Consider the following 23307-nt stretch of genomic DNA (forward strand, 5'->3'; position numbering starts at 1 on the left):
GCTGTAACCGTCCCCGGCTAATCTCTGGGTAAACAAATCATTTGACGATTTCCCATTGGCTGGAAGGTAGCCAATCAGAGAGTGAAGGTCACGAGATCAACTGGGATAGAGTCGGGGGAATGAGTCGGTTCGTGATGCGCGTGTTGGTGGGAGCGGCGTGCGAGGCGATTCCTCATTGGTTAAGTGGCGGCCGTCGCGAGGCTCCAAGGGAATCTCCTATTGGCTTTCGGGAGGTCAATGCCCTCGTGGGATAGGGCATCACGAGGCGTTAGCGCCTCGAGGATGTCAGGCGGTTTGTCATTGGCTATGTGGGGCTGGCCAATCCTCTGGTGCAGGCTGCGCTCGAGAGCGGGCCCCTCCCGCGCTGTGGTGTGAGGGGTAACGGCCGCTTAGCGCCAGCCTCAGTCCGGCAGAGGGGAACGGCGGCAGCTGCTGGCATGGGGGGGACCCCGCTGCTCAGCCGCCCCCGCCTTCCCTAAGTGGTGTTATAGTCGGGGCTCCGGCCCTCCGCCGCTGGGGCCGCCCATGGAGGTGAGGAGGAGGGGAAAAGGCGGCGGGGGGCTGGAGGAAGGAGTCAGGGGATGGATGAGGCTGGGTGGGGTGGGGGGGGCTGAGCCTCGCGGGGGGGTCCTAGGTCTAGGCATGTGGGGCTGGAAGGACAGAGCCCCGAGTGGGTCTCCATGCCCGTGGCGGGGCGGTGAGGCGTCCCTCATAGCGACCCTCTTTCACAGCCAGGGTGGCCAGCGGTAACCAGGTGCCTGTGGTGGGCTGGGGCAGCTAAGCCCCTCGCCTGCCCCAGCTGTTCTCCAGCCCCCGGGGCCCATCTGACTGTCAGCAAATGCCATCGTCCCTCCCCTGCAAGCCTTCTCTCCCCTGGCCCAGCCCTGGCAAGCAGCTGTGGGAGAGCTGCTGCTGCTGGCACAAAGTGACTTATGTCCAGGCTGGGCCTGATTCACCAAAGAGGTCCCCCACGCACCACTCTCATGATGACATGGTCAGACTGGGGGTGCTCAGGTCTTGAAAATTTAGCCAGGTACATAATTGGCAGTGGGAGGATCACCCAGACTAGGGGATCTTCTGGCAGCATAGAGATGGTGTAGTGGTGCCCATGCCACCCCCTTGTTGCTGTTGAAAGGGTAGTGTCTGGCTTCCTTACACCTGGCAGTTTCCAGGTGCCACTTCAGCCAAGTCAGCCCCAAAAGTTGGGGCTTTTGGCAGGTGGCATAATTTAGAGCTTTCAAGGAGTTCAAAATTATAGTGGGTAAACAGCCTGCCATGCAGGTGGCCCATGAATGGGGGAGTGCAGAAGCCAGTTTTGTAATGGGCCCCCTCCCCCAGTTCCTCTATGCAGTCTTCATACTTAGTCAAGGATCTGACCCATTAAATTAAGGGAAGGATTAATTTGGACCATTAGCATATAAAAGGGTTTTATTCTTCTCAGGTGAACAATTTGCTGAAAACCACCTGGGCAGAATCTGCAGGCAAATTTGGAAGAGTTAAACAGTTTAACATCAGAGTACAATTAAAATCTTTACTTAGGTTAATGTGTAATTGTGCTTTTCTACCCCATTCTTTTTATATATAGCCTAAAGTTGCATTCAGAGGCACCAATCGCTGTTGGAGTAGCGCAGAAACCAGTGGAAGGCTAACTGATGTATTCAATAGTGTTATCATGCCAGGTTCCAGCTCATTCTATGATTGCTACAAATTACAGGTTCAGCTACTTTTCTAAATAAATGTATATTTTACAGGCATTTGTTTTCACTAAGAAACACACCCAACTATTGTTAAATACAGCTGCATGGACAGCAGAGTATAAACAGTTTAGTTTTGTTTGAATGTCTGCTTCATTCCAACCCTTTATTTGAAAGGATGGTACTCAAGTGAAGGAGTTTTTTCTTTATGGTGGCGATAATGGAAGATGACAGCTATTTTCAGTTTATATTCATTCTTCTATTCCCCTTCTTTCCCTGCCAAAAAGAAAGGGAGGTAGTCTGCTACCCTTCCCTTAATTGTCAAAAATATATAAAACAAAGAGAATTCCCCCCCAAAAAAGATACTTCAGTTTGAAAATTGCTTTAAAATAACACAAATGAGCTTCCTATTAACTGTTTTTCTGTTGTCTGATATATTAGGCCTATAATTTGTGATGATTAAAAGAAACTTGATTTATTATTACTTATTTATATAGCAGTAGTACCCAATGACCCTAGTCAAGAGCAGCTCTCCATTCCATTATACAAACATGAAAACATGGGGCTAGATCCACAGAGGTACTTAGGTATCCTACTGCCTCTTCAAGCACTTAAGTCTGACGTTCTCAGAACCGCTAAGCTGCTGCCTAACCCCATGTTTATCTAAAGTCCCATGGCACCTGAGGGTATGCCTGAACTGCAATGTAAGCCCGAGCTGTAGCCTAACCGTCCTATGTCTACTCTGCAGTTACACTAGCCTAGAGCTGGAGGATCCAAGCTCAAGTTAAGCCAGGACCCAGGGTCTGAGCCTTATTGCTTTGCAGGGTAGATTCAGCCCTTCTTGACTCAGGTCCTGGGAGTCAGTTTGAAGTATCCCATATTTCCATGGGACAACTTCCTTAGTCCTGTCTATCTCAACAATCCACACTGTTGAAAATGGAAACCACCTCCTGACCTCCACCTTTGCAAATGGCAGCAGCTCAGGTCAGTGCAACCCATTCTTTTCTGGTCACTAAACTAAGCACACTGTCAGCCTCCTGAGCTTGAAATGGAGAGTGAACTGATCAAGCCTTTTGCAAAGCAAGCTGCTTCCTGATAACATGCTGGAGGGGGCTAGAGGAGAAAGAAGAGGGATAGTAAAGTTTTCCCACAGTGCACTATGGTCCTAGGGATCCTAGGGATAGAGTTGTCACATTTCAGGGGGAGTGGGCACTAGGGACTCGGGGATATGGTTACTCTGGTCTGTGTGCTGCAATGTGGTCACCAGAACCCTAGGTTCGAGCATGTATTACAAAAGTCTTAACACAGGGTTAAAATACAATTTAGACACTCAAGGTTAGGGTTCCTTAACATGGGTCAGATGGCTCGAGTCCTACTAGCCCTGCGCTTACATTGCAGTGTAAGTGACCACCTATAGGCAGGCTCACAACCACTTAAATTTTGATGCAGTTGTGTAGCTAACTAGTGCATGGAGCCTTTGCTGAACCCCCAGCAGCCCTAAGGTGGGATTCTCAAACTAGGTATTCCCCCACCTGTCCTGTCAATGGGGCCTGATACCATAGGTGTTCTCAGGGCATGCATAATACCTGGTACTTGTTACTAAAGACAGCTTAGGAATTTTTGGTATATCCCCTGGCCTTATGTTTAGAACACTGTGGGAGACATAGCTGTATAAGCCCCTGCTCTGCCAGATTTGGAGGAGGGAGTTGAACCCAAGCCTCCCACATGATAAGTGAGTGCCCTAGCGCCCAGTCTCATGGGTGTTTTTGTAATGGGTCTGTCTCAATTTCTTTTGAGCTGTTCCACTTTGTATAAATAATTCATTGATTGCACCCGTGTGAGACTGATTGGGATACTGGCTAGGGCACTCATCTGAGATGTGGATAATCTGGGTACAAGTCCCTGCTCCAAATCAGGCAGAGTAGGGACTTGAAACCAGATCTCCCACATAACTGTCCTAATTTCCGTGCTATCAGCAATGATAGTGGTGCTCTAGTTTTTCATGATAAATGTCTGGGTTTTGTCTACTAGGGTGTGGGCCGAGCTAGCTTAGGTGCCTAATGCCAGAAGACGGTTCACAGTTGAGTATCCTGAGTGGAAATAGATGTCTCACTCTAGCCTGTCAGTCAGATGCCTAGAGGTCCCGATCAATGGCAGTTAAGTCCCTGATATCTGAGGGGTGGGGCCTGAGACCCAGCCTTTCTTTTGCATTTCACTCCTGGCTAGTTTAGGTGGCTTTCTGCTAAGCTTACCGTCTTCTAGGATTTCTTCCTTAGGCTCCTAACTCTGTGTTGTATGGGGAGCCAAGGTGCCTAGGGGATAGGGATTGCAATGCTTAAATACATTTGTGGATTTAGCCTATAGTCTCTACCTCTAAGAAAACAAGTGATATACAAGGTGGAGGAAGAAATATAGTCATATATACAATTGATATATATTTGTATTTTTAAAAAATATGCTTAATAGAGAATGATAAATTATCCCTATCCTGCTGCTTAATCTGTCATTAGTTGGCTGCTTCCTCATATATATCATAGCCAAAGTGGGTCTTGAGAAAAAATCAAGAGGAGGAGGGTGCAATAGACATACAAGTAGCTCAGATTGAGCATTCCATATGTACTGGACAGCGTGGAAGAAGGACCAGATATGTTTGTGTGGAAAGCTGACAGATGGGTAAGGTGGATGGTGTTAATAGTAGCAGAGAATATTATGAGTGAAAAAGATTTTGGAGGAAGAATCAGGATTTCAGCTTGGCCACATAAAGTTTAAGCTGACAGCAAGACATGCAAAAGGAGATGTCAGATATGTTAAGATGCAGGATTGGTTGAAGGAAAACAGGCCAGGAGTGTAAAGGTAGATCTTTGAGTCATCATCTTAAAGACAATAGTTGAAACTTTGAGTACTGAGTTCACCTAGATAGTGAATGTAAAGGGAAAAGAGGCTGGCTTGCCGAAGACTGAGAGCATCACAGAGTGATTTAGGTATTGGAGGACCTACCAAATGAGATATCAAAGAATCAATTTGAGAAGTAGGAGAACAAGAGAGGACAGTCAAAAAAGGAAACAAAGAGCTCAAGGAGGAAGGTGTGATCAAAAGCAGTAAGCAAGTCAGGAAGGGTGAGGTTAGAGTATATAGCCCTTGATATTTGACCAGAAAAAGATAGAAACATTGATGAGGGCAATTTTGGTGAAGGAGAGAGGATAAAATCCAGACCGAGGGGAACCAGAATGTGGTTCCAACAGTGGTGGAAGAGAGGAACTTGAGGAAGACATTATAAATTGTTCTTTATTTAGCCGTGAAGCAAGATAGTGTAGTTGGAAAAACAGGTGATTTCAAAATTGGGAGATTTATTGTACCTTAATCTTTTCAAATTGAAGTTATATTTCTTTTCCAGATAGTTCTCTGCATTCCTTGGAAATATTTACACCAGCTGTCTTTTGTCTTTCAGTTAGTTCCATGCCCCCCTTAATAATGTAATCTAAAAGAGTCTTAGATTCAAGATTCAAGTCATAGATTCCAAGGCCAGAAGGGACCATTGTAGTCTGCTTTCCTACAGGCCATAGAACTTCCCCAAAATAATTCCTCGAGTATATTTTTTAGAAAAACATCCAATCTTGATTTTAACATTCAGTGATGAAGAATCTATCACACCCCTTGGTAAATTGGTCCAGAATCTCAGCACTCACTGTTAAAAAGTTATGCCTTATTTCTAGTCTGAATTTGTCTAGCTTCAACTTCAGCCATTGGATAAGGTGTGAGGTCAGCTAGTATAATGCCTATAAACAGATGTAGTGTAAAGGAATGTGCAGGTATTTTGGGCCCCAAATGTAGCCTGTTTATCAAAATAAAGTTTACAAAACCTTTTTGTTTTCATATATTAAGAAAATTCTGTGAAAACATGTTGGTTTTTTTAATGTAAACACTTGTCTGCAGTGTTTGCAACCAGAACATTGAAGCATCTCCCTATTGTAGGAGACCCATAAACTGAAACTGACTAAGAACGAGAGTGTAACAGTCTGTTTTCATTGTCCAGCACTATATGGAATTAGTTATACCTGTAAAATTCTCAGTTTCAATAATTTATTAGCAAAACAGGTAAATAACTTATCTGTTGAATCCCAATAATAAGACACTGAGTGTTTGGGCTGGCAAAGAGTGAATTTCACTCTGCAGTGTGAAAATGTGCTGAGCCATGCTCAATGTCATTTAATTGTTATAGAATAATTTCCTGTTGTTGTCCTTAGTGTCAGTTTAAAAACTAATTGCTCTATTCACTGTTCATAACCTCATCCTTTCCCCCCCAAGCATGAACCCAGTTACAGCATTGTACAGTGAAATAAATGACAAGTTTATATGTTTTTATATTAATCTATTACTTTATTGCATTTAAAATACAGAATGAAGACAATGTAGACCTAAATCAAACATACAGTTCTTCACTTTCTACATCATCAGAATATTCAACTTCTGTTGACTCTTCTCTCTTATATGCATCATGGTCTACATATGGAGATGATATTAAACAATCTGCTGTTTCTCAGATTAGTGTAAAGAACAGGTATGTTATTTTAATAAGTCATCCTGGCAGAATGAGCATCTATTTCTTAAAGGGAATATTTTTTTGTTTGATTTAGGGTAAAACTTTCGAAGGGACCTTGTCACGCTGTCTGGAGTGGCTCACCACTTTGAGTGCCTATCTCAGGGCAGACCGTCAGAAAACAAGAGCAGACACCCCAGACTGGTGGTATATTCTATTATATTTCACCAAGAGAGTAACAAATGTGAACTGGATCACTATACTAGTCTTACCATGGAGTCACCGACAGTCCCCTTAGACTCTCCAGCTTTTCTTGTCATCCAGACAAACTGAATTTAGTGATAATGGTTACATAAACCAAAAATCATACCACATCAGGTTTCTCCCAATCCCAAAGCACCAGTTACTTACACCTAGATCAATTGATACTCCAGGTCTCTAGGGTTATATAATTATAGGGGTATACAAAATGTAAATGTAATTACAGAGTGTATGTAATGTAATGGCAGACAACCGGTTACAGATAAGTGAATACAATAACATTAGCATCTCTTTTGATTAGCATTCAAGTGAATTAGTTTGAATACATACTAATACATTTAAGACTTTGATATTCACCCACAAGTGAATTGGCCTGTATTGCTTTTCAAAGGTCTTAGGTGCCCAAAGATGCCGATAGACACTAGTGAGACATTTAAAAGCAAGTAAGTGAGTTAGGTGTCTGACTCTCTTGTTTTTAAAGGGAATTAGGTACCTGACCTGCTTAGATGCTTTTGAAAGTCCCACCAGGTGCCCATCTGCATCTTTGGGCACCTAAATATCTGTGAAAATGTGGCCCTTAGAAACTTAGGCCCAGAACAAGGTGCATATTGGCCTTTTTAGGCACTAAGTCCACCATTCAGATGCCATCTAATCCTGTAGGTATCTAAATTTTTGGAAAGGGGCATTGTCAAAGCTGTCTAAGCCCTGACACCACCCCTCAGTTAATAAGCAACTTGGAACCCTAGCTCAAGTCAAAGCCCTGAGGCAGGGTTATCAAACTAGGCAGGGGATTACCTGTCCATCAGTGGAGCCAGATTCTGTAGGCCTGCTCTGAACTAGAGGTCTGCTCAGGCCTAATATGAGAACCCAGCCCAAGAGTGTCGAGTCATTTTCGGACCTGATCCAGACCCTAGTCAGTTCCACTGCCTCCTGCCCCTGGGTCAGCATTGGCTGTGTGCCCTGGTGTGTTGTTGCACGTGTGTGCTGCTGAGTGAGAGCTGGCTGTGTGCCCTGCCAGCCACTTCCACCTTGCCATACCTGCATGTAGTGGAGTGAGAAGCACTGTGACTCCTCAGCTCAGCACATGTCACAGCAAATACACACCTCAGCGAGATGGTGGCAACCAGCAGGACTGGCGCACACAGCTGCCTCCACGACAACCCCACGGACTTAAGGAAGAGAGCTGACCCAAGTCTGAGGAGGTTTTCCTATCCAACTTGTAATCAGGTCCCATCAGGTTGCAGGGCTCTACTTTGAATAGTTCTAAGTTCTGATACTGTCAGATATCCTAGCAAGAGGGCCAGATGCAGGCGACCATTAGCGGGGTGAGCAGCACAGTACATAGGGCAAGTGTAAGGGGTATCAGGTGTGAGCAGGAGGTGTAGGGAGAGAGAGAGATGTTGTTTCAACTGCTAGCATAGGTGGTGGGTATAATAGGCCAGGGCAGGATGCCAGTTGCAGGTTGGGCGGGGGGAGTTTTTGCTTCTTATTATGCTCCATGCAGGTTCTAGGGCAGCTGAGGAGGCGGTATCTGCTATTCAGCATCCTGGGTTCAACAGTAATCTCCCTGGACTCTAGGGAGATTGTTGATGAACCCGGGAAGCTGAGTAACACATACCACCTCCTCAACTCCACTGGAACCTGCATGGCAGATATCAAACACTCTTCCGGAAGAGAGAAGAAACAAAGTGCTTTTCCCACAGGACAGTTTGGGGTCTGGGGAGGCATGGTGCAGCTGGGGGTGGGGGGCTCAGGGCTCCAGCTGGCCCAGGGCTCCTCTGGCTGAAGGGGGGTGGCTTGGGACTCCATCTGCAGTGGGGTTGAGGGGGAGGGGGCAGAGCCGGGGGCTACCGACGACTGCTAGGGCATGGGCTACCTAAGCAGCTGACCTTGCTTAGCTGCCTAAATCTAGAAGTCTGTTCATAGTTGAGGATCTCAAGTGGATGGAGGCATCAACCTCTGGCTTATCAGCCATGCACACCAGATCAGTGCCTAAGCCCCTCTTCTCTCCCTGTCCCTCTCCTTGGCATTTCACTCCTGGCTATCTTAGGTGTCTCCCTGCTTAGCTTGCTGGCTTCTGAGGAGCCTTTCCTTTAGGTACCTAAATTAATACAATACAATGCATGGGGTGCCTGAACACCTAGATCCGGGCTGAGAGACTGTATTGGCAAAAAGTACTTTTACACACGCAACTGTTCGTAATTGTAAAAAAAGACTGACGTCGATAGACCTCTTAGGTTTTGGTTTTTTTTTTTTTTGTTTTGGTTTTTTTTTTTGCACAGTGAGCCCAATATTGTAAAGTGTTGAGTAACCTCAGTTCCATTGAAGTCATTATGAGTTGAAGGTGTTCAGCAAGTTTCAGGAGTAGGCCCCGTGTCAGTACACCCTATTTTTGCTCTACACAACGTAGATTAATTTGATTTACAAACCAATTTTAGAATAAAGGAACATAAAGACTGTAAAATGAGTAGTCTCTGGTGGCCATGTTTGAGATTTTCACTGAGCCTTTTAAAGAGAGAATTCAAAGGAGGTAACTATCCAAATGTATATGATATTTTTTTTTTCAGGATTCAAACTGAAAGAAATGACTATGGCAGTGAAACAGACTTATATGGACTTGTATCTAACATCTTGGAAGAACAAGATAAATCACAGCCATATTTTGCTGAGGGGTTAGTATATTGCTGTACTTGGACTACTAATTTTTTTTTTTTTTCCCCCTTGCAGAAGCATTTCCCTTCCTTTTTCAGTTTGCTTGTTTCAGTAGCCATTTCTGCATTTACTACTCCCGGGAGGAAGCTTGCAACTTCTACAACCCATTTCAAACCCTACTAAAAGATGGGTGAACTTAGTAAAAGCGATACTCATTTTTGACCAGCTATTCAAATACTCCTTTTAGATTTTCACTTGCTTTGTAGCAAGTGCTGTAAATACCAATTCCTCTTCATGGCATCCTGGAAATGGCTTATGCAAATATTATAACCATGTCCCATTGAATCCTGCAGCCTTATGCTAATTTTCTGCACCAGAATTGATTTAAATTCCAGGTTAGAATTTTATCCTTTTTTTATTATTTCAGTTAAATGAAATGCTCAAAACAAGCAAGTATAATTTTTTAGTTTGCTTTTTCAATAAATTATTTTTCATTAATATTTGAAAAGATGGAGAAAAATCCTACCTGAAAATTGTAGAGCTAAAAGGAATATTTTATGTACTACCTATGCAGAATTTGGTAATTACCTAGCTTTCCAATTAATGCTTCATAGATAGAATAAGGTTAGAAGAAGAGACCAGTATGATCATCTAGTCTGTCTAAGGCCCCCATCTGAGCGCCTCACAATCTTTAGAGTATTTATCCTCGCCACACTGCTGTGAACGACATATTATTCCCATGTTACAGATGGGGGAACTGAGGCTCAGTGAGAATAAATGACTTGCCAAAGGGCACACAGGACATTGAACACAGATCTCCAGAGTCCTAGACTAGCATCTGAACCACTGCACCATCCTTCCTCTCTGATCTGCATAACAGAGGCCAAGAATTTTACCCAGTGATTCCTGCATCTAGCTCAATGATGTTTGGTTAAACCTAAGCATATCTTAGAATGAGATTCAACCTTGATTGAAGGACCTCCAAGTGAAGAATTTACATAAAATACAATTAGAAATGGAACTCTCTTTTCAGTGTCAATCTTGTAGTCTTTCTACATGGTTTAATGAGTTTTAGGTGTAATTCTAGTCTTTACAGTCTGCTTATTACTTTACTGATAAAAGTCTTCATTTTTTTCTGTGTGTGTTACTCCGCATAAGCAGCCAAAGTTAGTATGCTGGCACATTCACATTCCTTCATTTATGCTCAATGGTTTAATTTGCCTGCAGGAGACAGTGAGATACTGTAAAGCGCAAGCACTCCTGAAGATGTAATCAAGTTAGTACAGAGAAGCCTTATGTTCTGAGTACCAAAAGATGGATTTGGGGGTATTGTGGTGGTTTGGGAGTTATTTTGCAAGTTAAAATAAATAGAATGGTCATGGAGTATCAGGATCTGTGAGTACTATATTTCCATTTGAGCAGTGTCAGATGGTAAATCTTTCTCCAGTGTGATATATGTATATATTGTTGCATAGACACAACCTAGCCCTTTGATGGAATTGTGCACCAGTTGGAAGCAGTCCTTCAGTTTAAAGGGAATGTTCAGTAGATGATAAAAGAAAGATGATGGTCATGATAGTATATTGGGATATGGAATGTATAAAATACAGGGGAAATGGTGGGGGATCTAAGGGAAGAAGAGAGGTGATCTCTCTCTTTCCTCTGCTCCCTGGGAGGAATACCAAGGACAGAACTATAAATACATGCTTGTTTACCTCTTTTAGGACCTGCTCCTCAAATTTAAAGTCAGTATGGCCTGTGAACACAACCAGATTTGCAGACCACCATGACCTGTTGTCGGAATCAAAAAGGCCTGTAGTTGCAGCTATCTCTCAACAGGTTTTTTATACTGGTGAATCCATATCTGCTGCTGAAAAACCATGCTTGCACAGTGGCAGTCTATCATCACAACAGAAAATAGATGAACTTTATCATGGATTTACTAGCATGGACCTTGAAGAGCAATGGTTGTACCCTTCTAGGAATGATCATGCAGGCTGTTACAACATGCAGACCAATGAGAATGCTAAAACACCTCCACTACAAAGCTATTCATATATCAAAAACTCTTTTATACCACAAACTGGTTTTTCAGAAGTAATAAAAGAATCAGGAGCAGATACTTATTCATATGGAAGAGATAAAGTGTGTGCCAAAGGGCCTGAAGTGCAGTTACACCAAAAGCGGGCAGAAATGTTTCTTCCACAATTTAACAGCTACAGTGAAAATGCAGATTATTGTAGATACCCAGAATATTCTCATCCCAGTAAATTAAAGCATAATAAGAGTACAAACTTCAGTGTCCAAGATAGTAAAAAATTAACAAATGGAATACCTGAAGCACCAGCTGTGGATACAGAAACCTACACTAAATTATTTCAAGTTAAACCAGCAATTCAGAAAAAAATTGAAGATACAATTCCAGATCAGCAGAACTTTACATTTTCTAAAACTACAGGACTCTTGTCAGAAAAGCAGTTTGCAAATGAACCTTCATTTACCACTGACTTTGGGTTAAAATCTGAGTATGGACTAAAATCTCATGCAGCTTGTCCAGGAAGTAGTGATTTTGCAAATGCCACAGAAAAACAACTATTTTCAAAATCTGATCCCCAGAATTCTGAATATTTTAAATCACTGACCTTATTATCAAACTCAGCAACCACTTCAGCAGGCACTAGTGTGAGGCCAACTTGGATGAATATTCAAACTAAAAACAATACTTCTGTCCTGTACCAGAATCCAAGCACCTTGATGAAGTTGAGTAACCATCTGTCTGCTACTCCAAAAGGTTCCAATAATTCTAATGATTTTTCTCAATTGTCATCTTCAAATTTAACTTTGAATAATAACTTGTTTCAGAAATTCTGCCAAGAAAATCCTTCAGCATTTTCTAGTCTTGATTTCGGTTATAATACTGCAGAACGAATTCAGCCTGCTAATCGTATGGAAGGACTAACTAAGGTTGGAGAAGAGAGTCTCTTTGAACCAATTACTGATAAAAAAATTAAGCAGTCAAATGGTTTTTGTGAGAACTATTCAGCTCAATATGGGATCACTGAAAATTTGAACAAACACAACTTCCAAGCTAAGCCACAAAGTGGACATTATGATCCTGAGGAAGGACAAAAACATCTAGATGTATTGCCACAGAACACATACCAGGATCTGTTGGAGTCTCACGGTCACTTTAATAGCCACAGACAGGGAGGTGGAGACAGCAATATTGTCAATAGCCGTGTAAATCGCCCACAGGCTTCCTGCTTTTCAAACAATTATATGATGGGCGATTTAAGACACAATCATAACTTTCAGCAACTTGGTTCTAATGGGTTTTCCTTGCGATCCACCCATCCATTCGGCCATTCAGTTGTTCCCCCGATGGATTCCTATGATTTGTTTTCTTATGATGATTTAAGTAATTTATATCCTTATTTTAATGATATGATGTATGGTGATGGTTCTTTCTCTGGTTTTGTACCAACATTTGGCTTTCAAAGACCAATTAAAACTCGTAGTGGGCCTGCCAGTGAACTTCATATTAGACTGGAAGAATGTTATGAACAATGGAGAGCATTGGAAAAGGAAAGAAAAAAGGTAATAACCAGACTTATTTATACAAAAGAGTTCCTTTATACTATGACATGACAATCTCTATGTTCTGTAGATAGCAAATTTAAATCTAGACAGTTCTTACTGTGTTAAGGTTTGAAAGTGATGAAGTCCTAAAATGGGGGTTTAGGGAGGAAATTTAGCTTTTTCTGTAAAGTGGACTGAAAACAGGAAATACGAAGTTAAATCTTGATATCTGTGATTTTGTGCGTTGCCTGCAGCTTCACAGTTAAGCTTGAATTGAGTTTTGCACTTAAAGCAGGGGTTCAACTTCTCTTACATTATATTTTTCAAATATATCTTCACCAAAACTGCAACACTTACTGTTTGAGTGTACAGTGAATTTCCAGAGAATTTACAAGTATTTCCATTAATTTGGTTAGGAGTTAATTTTAAAATTGATCCTTTAAGAAATTTAACAACCAGTGTCAAACTTTTTTAATCCCTAACGATCTTTATAATGGAATAGCAGACTCTTCAAACTTCTCTTACAGTTAAACTCACGGGAATGTTGAGCACAGGCTGTATTTGAGGACTTATTTAGGATTACAAGTAATTTTTTGTCATTTTTCATAAATAAAATGTTGCCCTTTAGCAAAGGCTGAAGAATAACGTTCTTCTACAGAGAAGTCCATAAAGATCTGCCTTGTTTCTAAGGGTATGTCTACACAGCATTTAGCTGGGCAGACAGAGCTTTGAACTTACGGCTCAAGCTGGAGCTCAGGCTCTGAAGCCCAGTCTCAGCAGGGGGCTGGGCTTCAGAGCCAGAGCTCCAGCCTGAGCCATAACTTAAGTGCTGTCTACACAGCTATATTTAGTGCTAATGCAAGCCCCTGTAGCCTGAACCTGTCAACCTGGGCTGGGAGGCTCACTCTTGCATGCTCCAAAATGCTGTGTAGACATACCCATAATGGCTGCCATTTCCACTTGTTCTCAGTGGGATTGAAGCCACAGGCTGTCCCTAGAAAATATGAAACTTTCTCAGTTAAACTTGTTCCTCTTCACCGTCTGACACCATAGGGAGCCTCCGTCTTCTATTAGGGAAGTTTAGCTAATGGGAAACAATGGGCCTCTGGTCCTGTTGAAAGAGCAGTTCTTCCTGAGTTTTTGTGAGGAAACTCCAGTCTCTGCTGAAAGAAAAACTCCGTTGTGAAAAATATTGATTAAAAACTATCATTAATCCCAAATATTTATTTTCAAAATCTCATTGTTGCACAGATTTGCTAAAGGGCAGGAGGGAGGACGAACTTGTGTGTGTGTTTGAGAGAGAGACAGAGGGAGCAGTGTTTCTGTGCATGTGCAGAGGGGGAATGCTGAAAGTCCAAGAGCAAGAGGGAAACTAAGTTTTCGTGTCTGCAGAACAGTATAGAGAGGCTCAAGACGTAGGGGGAATTTGGTGAAACAAAGCAATTGTAAACCTAGTTTATCTGGCCAGTATACTCTGGCTGCATTGTGCTGCTCCAGAGCGGCATAAAATGGCCACAGTGTATTAGTGAATCTGGTCATAAAAGTTAAAAATAACAACAACAACTTGGTTTGAAAAATTTCATATCATTGAAATATCACATGGTAATGTTCTCCCTGAGTGTTTTAATATTCATATATGAAATTTTGAAGTAAATATAAGGAAATTCCAGACAAAAATTGTTAAAATGGAATTAAGGTTGAGAATATATACAATTAATTCAAGATAAAGTACATTGCACGGATGTTGTTATCCAGAAACCAATCATTTGAGGCAAGGTTTAAACTCTAAAAAATCCAAACAGGAAATGCAGTTAGGGCACCCAGTAATCTTTACTCTGTCCTATCGTGACACCATTAATTTAATCTGGGACCACAAACATTAAAATGCCTTAATCCTACGGTTATTGCATGGTGCCTGGGCAAGGAAGAGTTAAGAAAGTGCTCTAATTCTGAACTTTTGTGCCTTAAGTTTAACCTTACTTCTTGAATTTCTTTGTTAAAAACACTTGATTTGGGGATAATTGCAACATCCCTGTAATGTATTTTATCTGAAATTACTGATATGTACTCTAACCTTAGCTCTGTCTTGAAGTAGTTATTTTGTCTGGAAATTAATTTAATCAATATTAAAATATACATGAATCCGCCATATCCATTCTATCAAAAGAAAGTGCAGTTATGAAAACGGTTCTTGATACTGTGATGCATACTGTTGGCAAAACTAGTGTCCAGTGCTCATAGTCTGAGGATACAAATTTTACAGTGAGAGCTAGATCCACAAAGGGATTTTGACATCTAAGTTCAAAGTTTAGATCCTCAAAACCCAGCTCAGTTGCTGCCTAAACCTGTAGGTGCCTACGTTTCTGCCAGTAAAGTCCCCCTGGCACTTAAATATTGGGACAGAGAATGACTCTCTCTCTACAGCCAGTGTTCAGGGTGGTCACCTGGGAGACCCAGATTCCAGTCCCTGCTCCTATGAATATTTAAGTATTTTATACAACATGGAACAGCTTTAAAAGGAGAGATTGAGAGGGCCCACCTCAGAATATCCTATAGTCTGGTGGTCAGGGCACTTTCACCTAGGAGGTGGGAGACCTGAGAAATTGGAAAGAGTCCAGTGGAGGGCAACAAAAATGATTAGAGGGTTGGAGCACATGACTTATGAGGAGAGGCTGAGGGCATGTGGGATTATTCAATCTGCAGAAGAGAAGAATGAGTGGGGATTTGATAGCTGCTTTCGACTACCTGAAAGGAGGTTCCAAAGAGTATGGATCTAGACTGTTCTCAGTGGTAGTAGATGACAGAACAAGGAGTAATGGTCTCAAGTTGTAGTGGGGGAGGTTTAGGTTGGATATTAGGAAAAACTTGTTCACTATGAGAGTGGTGAAGCACTGGAATGGGTTACCTAGGGAGGTGGTGGAATCTCCTTCCTTAGAGGTTTTTAAGGTCAGGCTTGACAAAACCCTGGCTGGGATGATTTAGTTGGGGATTGGTCCTGCTATGAGCAAGGGGTTGGACTAGATGACCTCCTGAGGTCCCTTCCAACCTTGATATTCTGTGATTCATTCTTAGGAATTTAATTCCCCATGCATTGTACAGGGAGCCCAGGTGTCTATCTCAGAGCTGTGGATTCCACTAGTAACAGGGCACCTAAATGTTAGAGTGCAATCTTGAGTCCTCTTTGTGGAACTAACCCTAAATACTTAGTTTAAATACAGTCATTCTAGAAGCTCCTTTGAAGTGGATGGGCAGCTTATTCCCTTTAAATGACAGAGGATTGCCAAATCGACTTTGGGAGCTAGTGTTCTGGTGTTAAGTGTCTGCTCAATGAGCAGACTGAATGCTAGCCCAAACTAGCAGTTTTCAAGCCACATGATTTCTACAACTATATGCATTTCAGCACCTACTTTTTTAAAAAGAATTTTTAGGAGAAAAGCTTCCTGGGGAAAGATACCACTCTTACAATCTGATAGTTTATTATTGTTCCCTATAAGAATAATCAGACAACACACTTCATTAACATCACAAGAAAACGAAGTCCTATTTTTTCTCAGACTGAATCTGCTCTTGCCAAGAACTACCCAGGGAAAAAGGTTTCCAGTACTAACAACACTCCAATTCCAAGGTTGACATCAAACCCATCAAGAGTTGATCGCTTAATTGTGGATCAGCTACGTGAACAAGCCAGAGTGAGTTGACTAGTAATACATAATTTTATGCCATTTAGATTACTTATATACTTGTCATAAGTGGAAGTCCTCATGAAACGTGTATTCTTTACAATTAAGTAAAGTTAGAAAGGATATCTTGAAATGAACTCAAACTACAAAACTCAAACATATAAACTTAAGAAGCGGCAACACTTCTGTTCTCCTATCCCTTTGAATTATTACTGTGGAATGTTTCCCGCCGTCCCTAGCAACTGATTTTACTTATCCTTTGTGTGAAGGTGTTTTCCCCCAGTTCCTTAAATTACGTCTACCTTCCTCACATTTATGTTATGTCCTAGTTTTTGACTCTCCCATCCCCAGCTTACCACTGTAAGTTCTGTCACCTATATGAATCCCTTTCATAATTTTAGGTCACTTTAGATTCATCATTACAAAAAAGCCCAAATCCTTTAATATCTAGCATAATTTAGATTCTTCAGGTTTGGTATCGTCTTGTACTACATCCTTTCCCAAAGATTGCCAGGTTAGCACACAGCATTCCAATTTAAGTCTGAATCCTACTGGAATGGTATCACCCTTTTTCATACTTTATTCTGCTAATGAAACTTAATACTGTGTTTACTAGTTTTACTTCTGTTGTGTAATGGGATTATTAGAAAATGTTAATAGATAACGGCCATAGCCAAATGTTTTCCTTTTCTTCATTTCAAGAAGTAAAATTGATTTTAAAGTATATTATTACCATTTTACAGTTTCATACCCCAGAATGTTTTAGAGTAGTACAACTCAATTCACCTGACATAACACTGTAGTGTCCGTGGGGTGGAACATGATGCATCTATTTATAGACAGATTTACAGCCCAACTGCCCAACAATTTAGGATATGAAGGGAATTAAATAGAGGAAAAGTATAGGTGGACCGCATGTAAATGCCCACCTTGGGACTTTACTAGGACACCAGGATCAATAAGTAGAAGTCAGCCATCCTACAGTCTGGTTGGGTTGCTCATGTTTCGATTAGTAGGTTCGCTTCTTGTTTTAAACTGCCAGAAGTCATTAGAAAATAAGCTCAAATACTTAAAATAACAAACTGTGTGATGCTTACAGGTTTCATATATGTGTGCACGACAATTACAAATACAGTGGTTGTGATGGAATAAGAGATAAGAACATTTGTAGAGGGTTGGGGGGCTGAAAAATCATTGAATAAGAATAATAGATGCTGAATGGATAGGCAGGTGTTCTGCAGCTGGTGAGTGGACAAGGACTGAACCGGGGCATCAGAAGCTTCCTAACAATGGGGGGCCACCAGTGCCCGAACTGTGGCCCCACCCCCCAGCACCGCCCTTGCGCCGCCTCGAGGCCCTGCACCTTCTCCCCGAACCCTTGCACTGCCTCTTCCCCTGAGATCCCGTCTCCTCCTCCATCGCTCGTCCTTATGGCAAGTAAAAAGTGGGGGTACCATGGCCCCTTGGCCCTCGCTGTTGTGGCACCTCTGGATTGAACATAGCTGAGAATTGAGGGCAAGCAGTGTGTAATTGATAGTGACTGGTTGGAAGGACTGCAGGCGATGGTTTCTGACTTTTGTTTTTTAAATTAACTGACAAGATGTATGCTTCCCCCACTCCCTTACCATTATGGGTTCTTGTCTTTTTAGATTGAGGTTTTTTGGGATGGGGACCAGGACTCCTGTGTTTGGAAGACATTTAACATACAATAGGTGCTACCAAAATTGAAATAATAAAGGAAGGGGAAGGGTACTGGGTTTTTTTTGCCTTTTTTTTTTTTTTTTTAAAGGAGAATGCTATTTACACTCAGACTTGCTGATCGGTGATGGAAAACACAAAGCGTAACTGACAGTTCTGTAAAACTCTATAAATCGAAGTGTGGTAAGGAGCTTCTTCCACAGCAGAGGGATTTTTCCAGCTTTGTTCCACATTTCAAAGGTGGATGTGGGAGACATGTTTGAGATTTTCAAAAAACTGTACAGGGGTTTTAGCATACTTATCTCTTCAATTACTAATGGAAGAAATATTGCTAAGTAGTCCACGCTGTCCTAAAAATCTCAACCATTGCTTTTAGCAAAGCATTTCAGTTGTTTTAAAACAAATTTCAGCCTTGACGCTTTACTAACATGGTTCTTAGTCCTAAAGTATGTCTTCTCAGCTATAGCAGTAAGTTCTCAGGGAAGCTTAACAAGTGTGCTTAACAGGAGCTTGCATTCAGCTTGAGGGATGGGGGGGAAATCCAAGCTTGTGTCTACTCCAAAGTGTGGAATGAAGGCAAAGGCTAAGATTTTCAAAAGTGACTGGTAATGTTGGGTGCCTGATTGAGACTCTGTATAAGGGGCTGACTTTTGGAAAATGGTGAGCACCTACTTTCTGAAAATCAGTCCCTTTTTAAAGGTATCCCAGTTTGTATACACACACATTAAGGCACCCAAAATCATTAGTTAATTTTGGAAAACTTGGCTGAAAAGCCCATCAGTACTGTATTTTTTGTTTCTATCCCCAAACCAAGCACTGTTTGGCTTCTTGTTTGGAGAAGATAAAATTAGAGGTAAGGATTTTACCTATTTTCAAAGCATAACATTTTCTACTTCAGTTTAATTTTCACTTAAGTCTAGATGAAGACAACATGATCAATAACAGATATAAAATGTTCATTAGGTCGTGACTTTACTTGGAAAAATGGAACGTCTTCGCAGTTCTCCCCTTCATGCTAATATCTCCACTGCTCTTGATAAACATCTGGAGGTAATTCATATAGTGCAGTCACGTAGAAAGGATGAAATTGTAAATGCTTCAAATCGGCAAAGGCAAGGAGCTCCGAGATGCCAAGATGACAGAGGTATAAATGTCCTTTTGCAGTCTCCTGTTGTAGCAGAATAAGTCTAAATCTATCATAATTCCATAATAATAGGAAATAAAAATTAAAAAATAAAATAAAGCATTATTGAGAGACTTTGATTTGAGCTTTTGACTCAGGAAAAATGGCAGAATTTTTCTATGGTTTAAACTGATCCCTTTTAGCTAGGAATGTAGAGTAAAAAATTTTAACAGTAGGTAAATGTAATTAAACAATTTATAAGAGGTCAGCAGGAGGCAGATATAAGTAGCGAGTTGATGCAGCTAAGCAAGAGGTTTCTATATTGAACTCATCACTCTAGTACCAGAGGCCCAGTTTCCAGGGTATTTAGGCATCAGGAGTTAGGTGCCAAAGTACCTTTGAGGATCAGGGTCTAAGGGCCAAAAATCATTTGTGCCACTCCCACTTGCTGATTTTAAGGTGCTATATTGATAGACTCAAAAGGGAGTCCCAACCCATCCTCATAGGGCAGCAATACAGGGTTCTGAGTGTTCTTCAGGAGTTCATCTAATCACAGTGGAAAAACATTTCTCAAATGGCGTCTTAATATTAACAATATTTAATGGACGTGTAATACTATTTTCTTCTCCACAGATGTTTTTGCCCTTGCTTTGGCAATTAAAGAGATGAGTGTAGCAACACGCAAAGCACGTACTACCCTTTGGTGTGCACTTCAGATGACCTTACCAAAAACTACCACTATAGCTGGACAAGTAGATGTGGAGAAAGCTTTTCAGGAGATGGTACAGTCTGAAGATAAAGCATGTGAAAATGTGAACAGCAGCAACCTCTTGAATCAGAGAGGTGAAACAAACAAACACTAATGAAGTGTTAACCCATGCAAGAGTAAAATTTGCAATGTGGGTTTGGCAAGACACAGTGTAAATGAACTCTTAAAGCTTGAGAAATTAATTGATTTTCTTCCAAATTTAAAGTTAATATCTGAATGAAGCAAGTTCAGCTTCTCAACAAAAAAAAAAGTCCAATTTCTAACTAATTGGAGACTAACCAGACTAACCCACTGAACTAACAGGTTATATTAGCAGCTTCAGCAATACATTAACGTGTCAGATTTGTTAGTTTAAGTAATGTGATTATTTTTAACTGCCACTCTGCAGTGCAGGTAAGCACCAGTGTGAAATTCTTCTAAGTGATAAGTTTCTTTTAGGTTTGCCTTAGTAAACATGTTTTCAAATAATGAATCTCAGTGACTGTAACCCACCATAGGCTGCAGTCTAGTAACAGACAAGTTTTGATTGTGATGTAAAAACGTTTTCCTTATCAAACTAATACCTGGAAACAGGAGGAAAGCAATGCTAAACATACCCAGTATTAATGTAAAAATTAAATATTTAAAATATTGACATATTTATGAATTTGAAATTTTAGAATCTAAATTTATGAAAGGAAATGCACCAGATTCTCCTAAATTAGTGATATTATAAAACTGCCATTGTGAAACCATGCAATGTAGTGAAGGTAAAACTTGTTCAAATCATTTGTGCATATTCTTTAAAAAAAAATTATATCTCTGTTTTAAAATATTTAAGTGTAATCAAAACATTACATTTACACAATCGGAATCTTAAAAAGCTGCAAAGCAGCGGAAATAATGAGTATTGTTCTTATACCCTTGGTTTAATACTTTTAAAGAGGGTATCAGGAGGTTCTGAAATGTATTTTTTTTTAAAGTTACTCTTTAGCTAGTTTGGTTTGAGATTGGTTAGCGTATATTTTGTTAAATTTATTAGTTTGCTTCTGTATTTTTGAAAGCTATTGAATGCTTGGCTTTTTCTGTGTTCCTTATCTCAATATCTTTGTATTGAACGTGAATAATTTATTAATTAATATGAAAGGTTGATATTATGTGGCTCAGGAGATCTTGGGTTTTAACAATTCTAGCATGGAGTTAAACTATAATGTGTGGATTAAATTTATTGAGCTATCCTTGGCTAGATACACTGATATTAACAGTGTTCTTAGTTTTAGAAATCCTGGTACGCAAAAAGTGTAATCACACCACATAAATTGTCTTTGGATGACGTGAGAGAGAAACTGATTGAGAACGCAGGATAAACTGTAGTAGAACTATTTTGATCATTGATATGACTTACAGTACTGCCAAAATTAATTGCATAGGGGCAGCAAAATATAATACAACATCATACCACAGTAGTCACTGCACAAAGACTGGTTAAGTTTGACGTAAGACATGTTGGATGTTATGAAAACAAATATTGTACTGAATTTAGTCTGCTAAGAAATAAAGTAGCTTTCGTTGAAAAGTGTTGTTTTACTCTGCATGTGCGTATTTGAACATGTTTTAGCGAATTAGACTCTTTATGTGCATGTTGATATAATGAAGGCTAATTTTATATTCTCATCAGGAAATGAGATTACTGAACTATGTTGAAAGGGGCGATGACAGTAAAATTACAGTACTAACAGAATGTCAGCATTGTAATCAGTTTAAATATACCATAGAGAACTAAACATTTTTGCAATGGATCATAAGGGTTTTTTAATTGGTTTGCACATTAACTGTGGTTAATAAAAGCCAGAAGCTGGCAAAGCTGCTTACTTAAGGAATCCAATAGATCCAGCTAAATTCTGGTATTACTACTGGTGGGAGGATTTTTTTTATTTTTTTTTTTTGGGCCGGGGTGGGGAGGGGGAGGAATTCCCTGGCATAGACACAGTCAGGCCCTTTGGAGTAAGGTAAAAAGAATCAGGAATTAAGATTCCTTTTCTCCTGCTTACCTTAACTCTGTTTAGATGCTGGGAATTCCACAAGTAGTATACAAAAGAGGGAGTTACAGAGTGGATGCTAAACAAGCCCTGGACGTTGCTGCTGCATGAGATCTGCCATACAAAGGCGATGTCTTCCTGGCTATTGAGTCTGTAACAAGAAAAAGTGTTGAGTTTGAAGCACACTCTTGTAGCTGCCCTGCAGTTTGAGGGAAGGCATATTTTCATTCCAGTATGTGATGAGTCCTGGTGGAATGGGCTCAGACAGCTGAGGGGGAGACTAAGGCCTGGTTCCTCAAAGATACTTAGTCATTGCTCTGCTCAGTGTTGCAATACCTAATCCTAGGTGGCCTGCCACATAGTGGAATCCTCTTCCCTGAGCTAGGTGCCCAGGCTCTCCATGCATTGTATGAGGAGAGTTAGATGCCTAAGGAAGGGATCCTTAGAAACCAGCAAGCAGAGCAGGGAGGTGACATAAGGTAGCCAGGAGTGAAATGGCAAGGAGAGGGACTTAGATGCCTAAGTGGCTGACCTTGTGCACCTTCTAAGTCTCTCTTAAGGAATAGCCCATCCCCTCATTATTTTGTCCGCCAATCAGTCCTCATTTCTGAATGTCTAATGTTGGTCTATTAATTTCTTATTCCATTTTTGCCTTGATCTCAACACAATCCATTGATGCTATATGTAGACTTTTTTGTTGGAATAATTCAGTTTTTCTATCTTTTCATGTAACATTCTGAGCTGGACTTTGAGTATCTTAGACAACTTAAGAGTTCAGGCCTCTACACAACACCATCCACATGTGAGTAGTCTGCATCCTGCCTTCCTGCTGCAGGGTCTGACACATCATAGAATATCAGGGTTGGAAGGGACCTCAGGAGGTCAAATAGTACAACCCATTCCAGTGCTTCACCACCCTCCTAGTGAACAAGTTATTTTCCTAGTATCCAACCTAAACCTCCCCCATTGCAACTTGAGACCATTACTCCTTGTCCTGTCATCTGCTACCACTGAGAACAGTCTCAATCCACCCTCTTTGGAACCCCTTTTCAAGTAGTTGAAAGCAGCTATCAAATCCCCCCTCATTCTTCTCTTCTGCAGATTGAATAATCCCACATGCCCTCAGCCTCTCCTCATAAGTCATGTGCTCCAACCCTCTAATCATTTTTGTTGCCCTCCACTGGACTCTTTCCAATTTCTCCACATCCTTCTTGTATTGTGGGGCACAAAACTGGACACACTACTCCAGATGAGGTCTCACCAGTGCTGAATAGAGGGGAATGATCATGTCCCTTG

General features: G+C 41.0%; 1 protein-coding gene across 3 annotated transcripts; it reads left to right on the forward strand.

Annotated features, from left to right (window-relative positions):
- Positions 1 to 313: 313 nt before the first annotated feature.
- Positions 314 to 21548, forward strand: MEIOC (meiosis specific with coiled-coil domain). Of its 3 annotated transcripts, none has more exons than XM_039504016.1 (8): positions 314 to 531; positions 1586 to 1714; positions 6092 to 6252; positions 9060 to 9164; positions 10869 to 12741; positions 16278 to 16412; positions 19065 to 19245; positions 19858 to 21548. In XM_039504016.1, exons 1-8 carry the CDS (start codon positions 526 to 528, stop codon positions 20085 to 20087), a joined length of 2820 nt encoding a protein of 939 aa, XP_039359950.1. In that variant the 5' UTR covers positions 314 to 525; the 3' UTR covers positions 20088 to 21548. The 3 variants fall into 3 exon arrangements, with proteins under 3 accessions (XP_039359950.1, XP_039359952.1, XP_039359951.1); XM_039504018.1 differs by lacking the exon at positions 314 to 531 and adding an exon at positions 2623 to 2678 and having other exon boundaries at positions 1620 to 1714; XM_039504017.1 differs by lacking the exons at positions 314 to 531; positions 1586 to 1714 and adding an exon at positions 4301 to 4367.
- The last annotated feature ends 1759 nt before the right edge of the window (positions 21549 to 23307 follow it).

The sequence above is a fragment of the Mauremys reevesii genome, linkage group 17 (genome assembly GCF_016161935.1).
Source record: "Mauremys reevesii isolate NIE-2019 linkage group 17, ASM1616193v1, whole genome shotgun sequence".
In the NCBI taxonomy this organism is placed as follows: domain Eukaryota; kingdom Metazoa; phylum Chordata; order Testudines; family Geoemydidae; genus Mauremys; species Mauremys reevesii.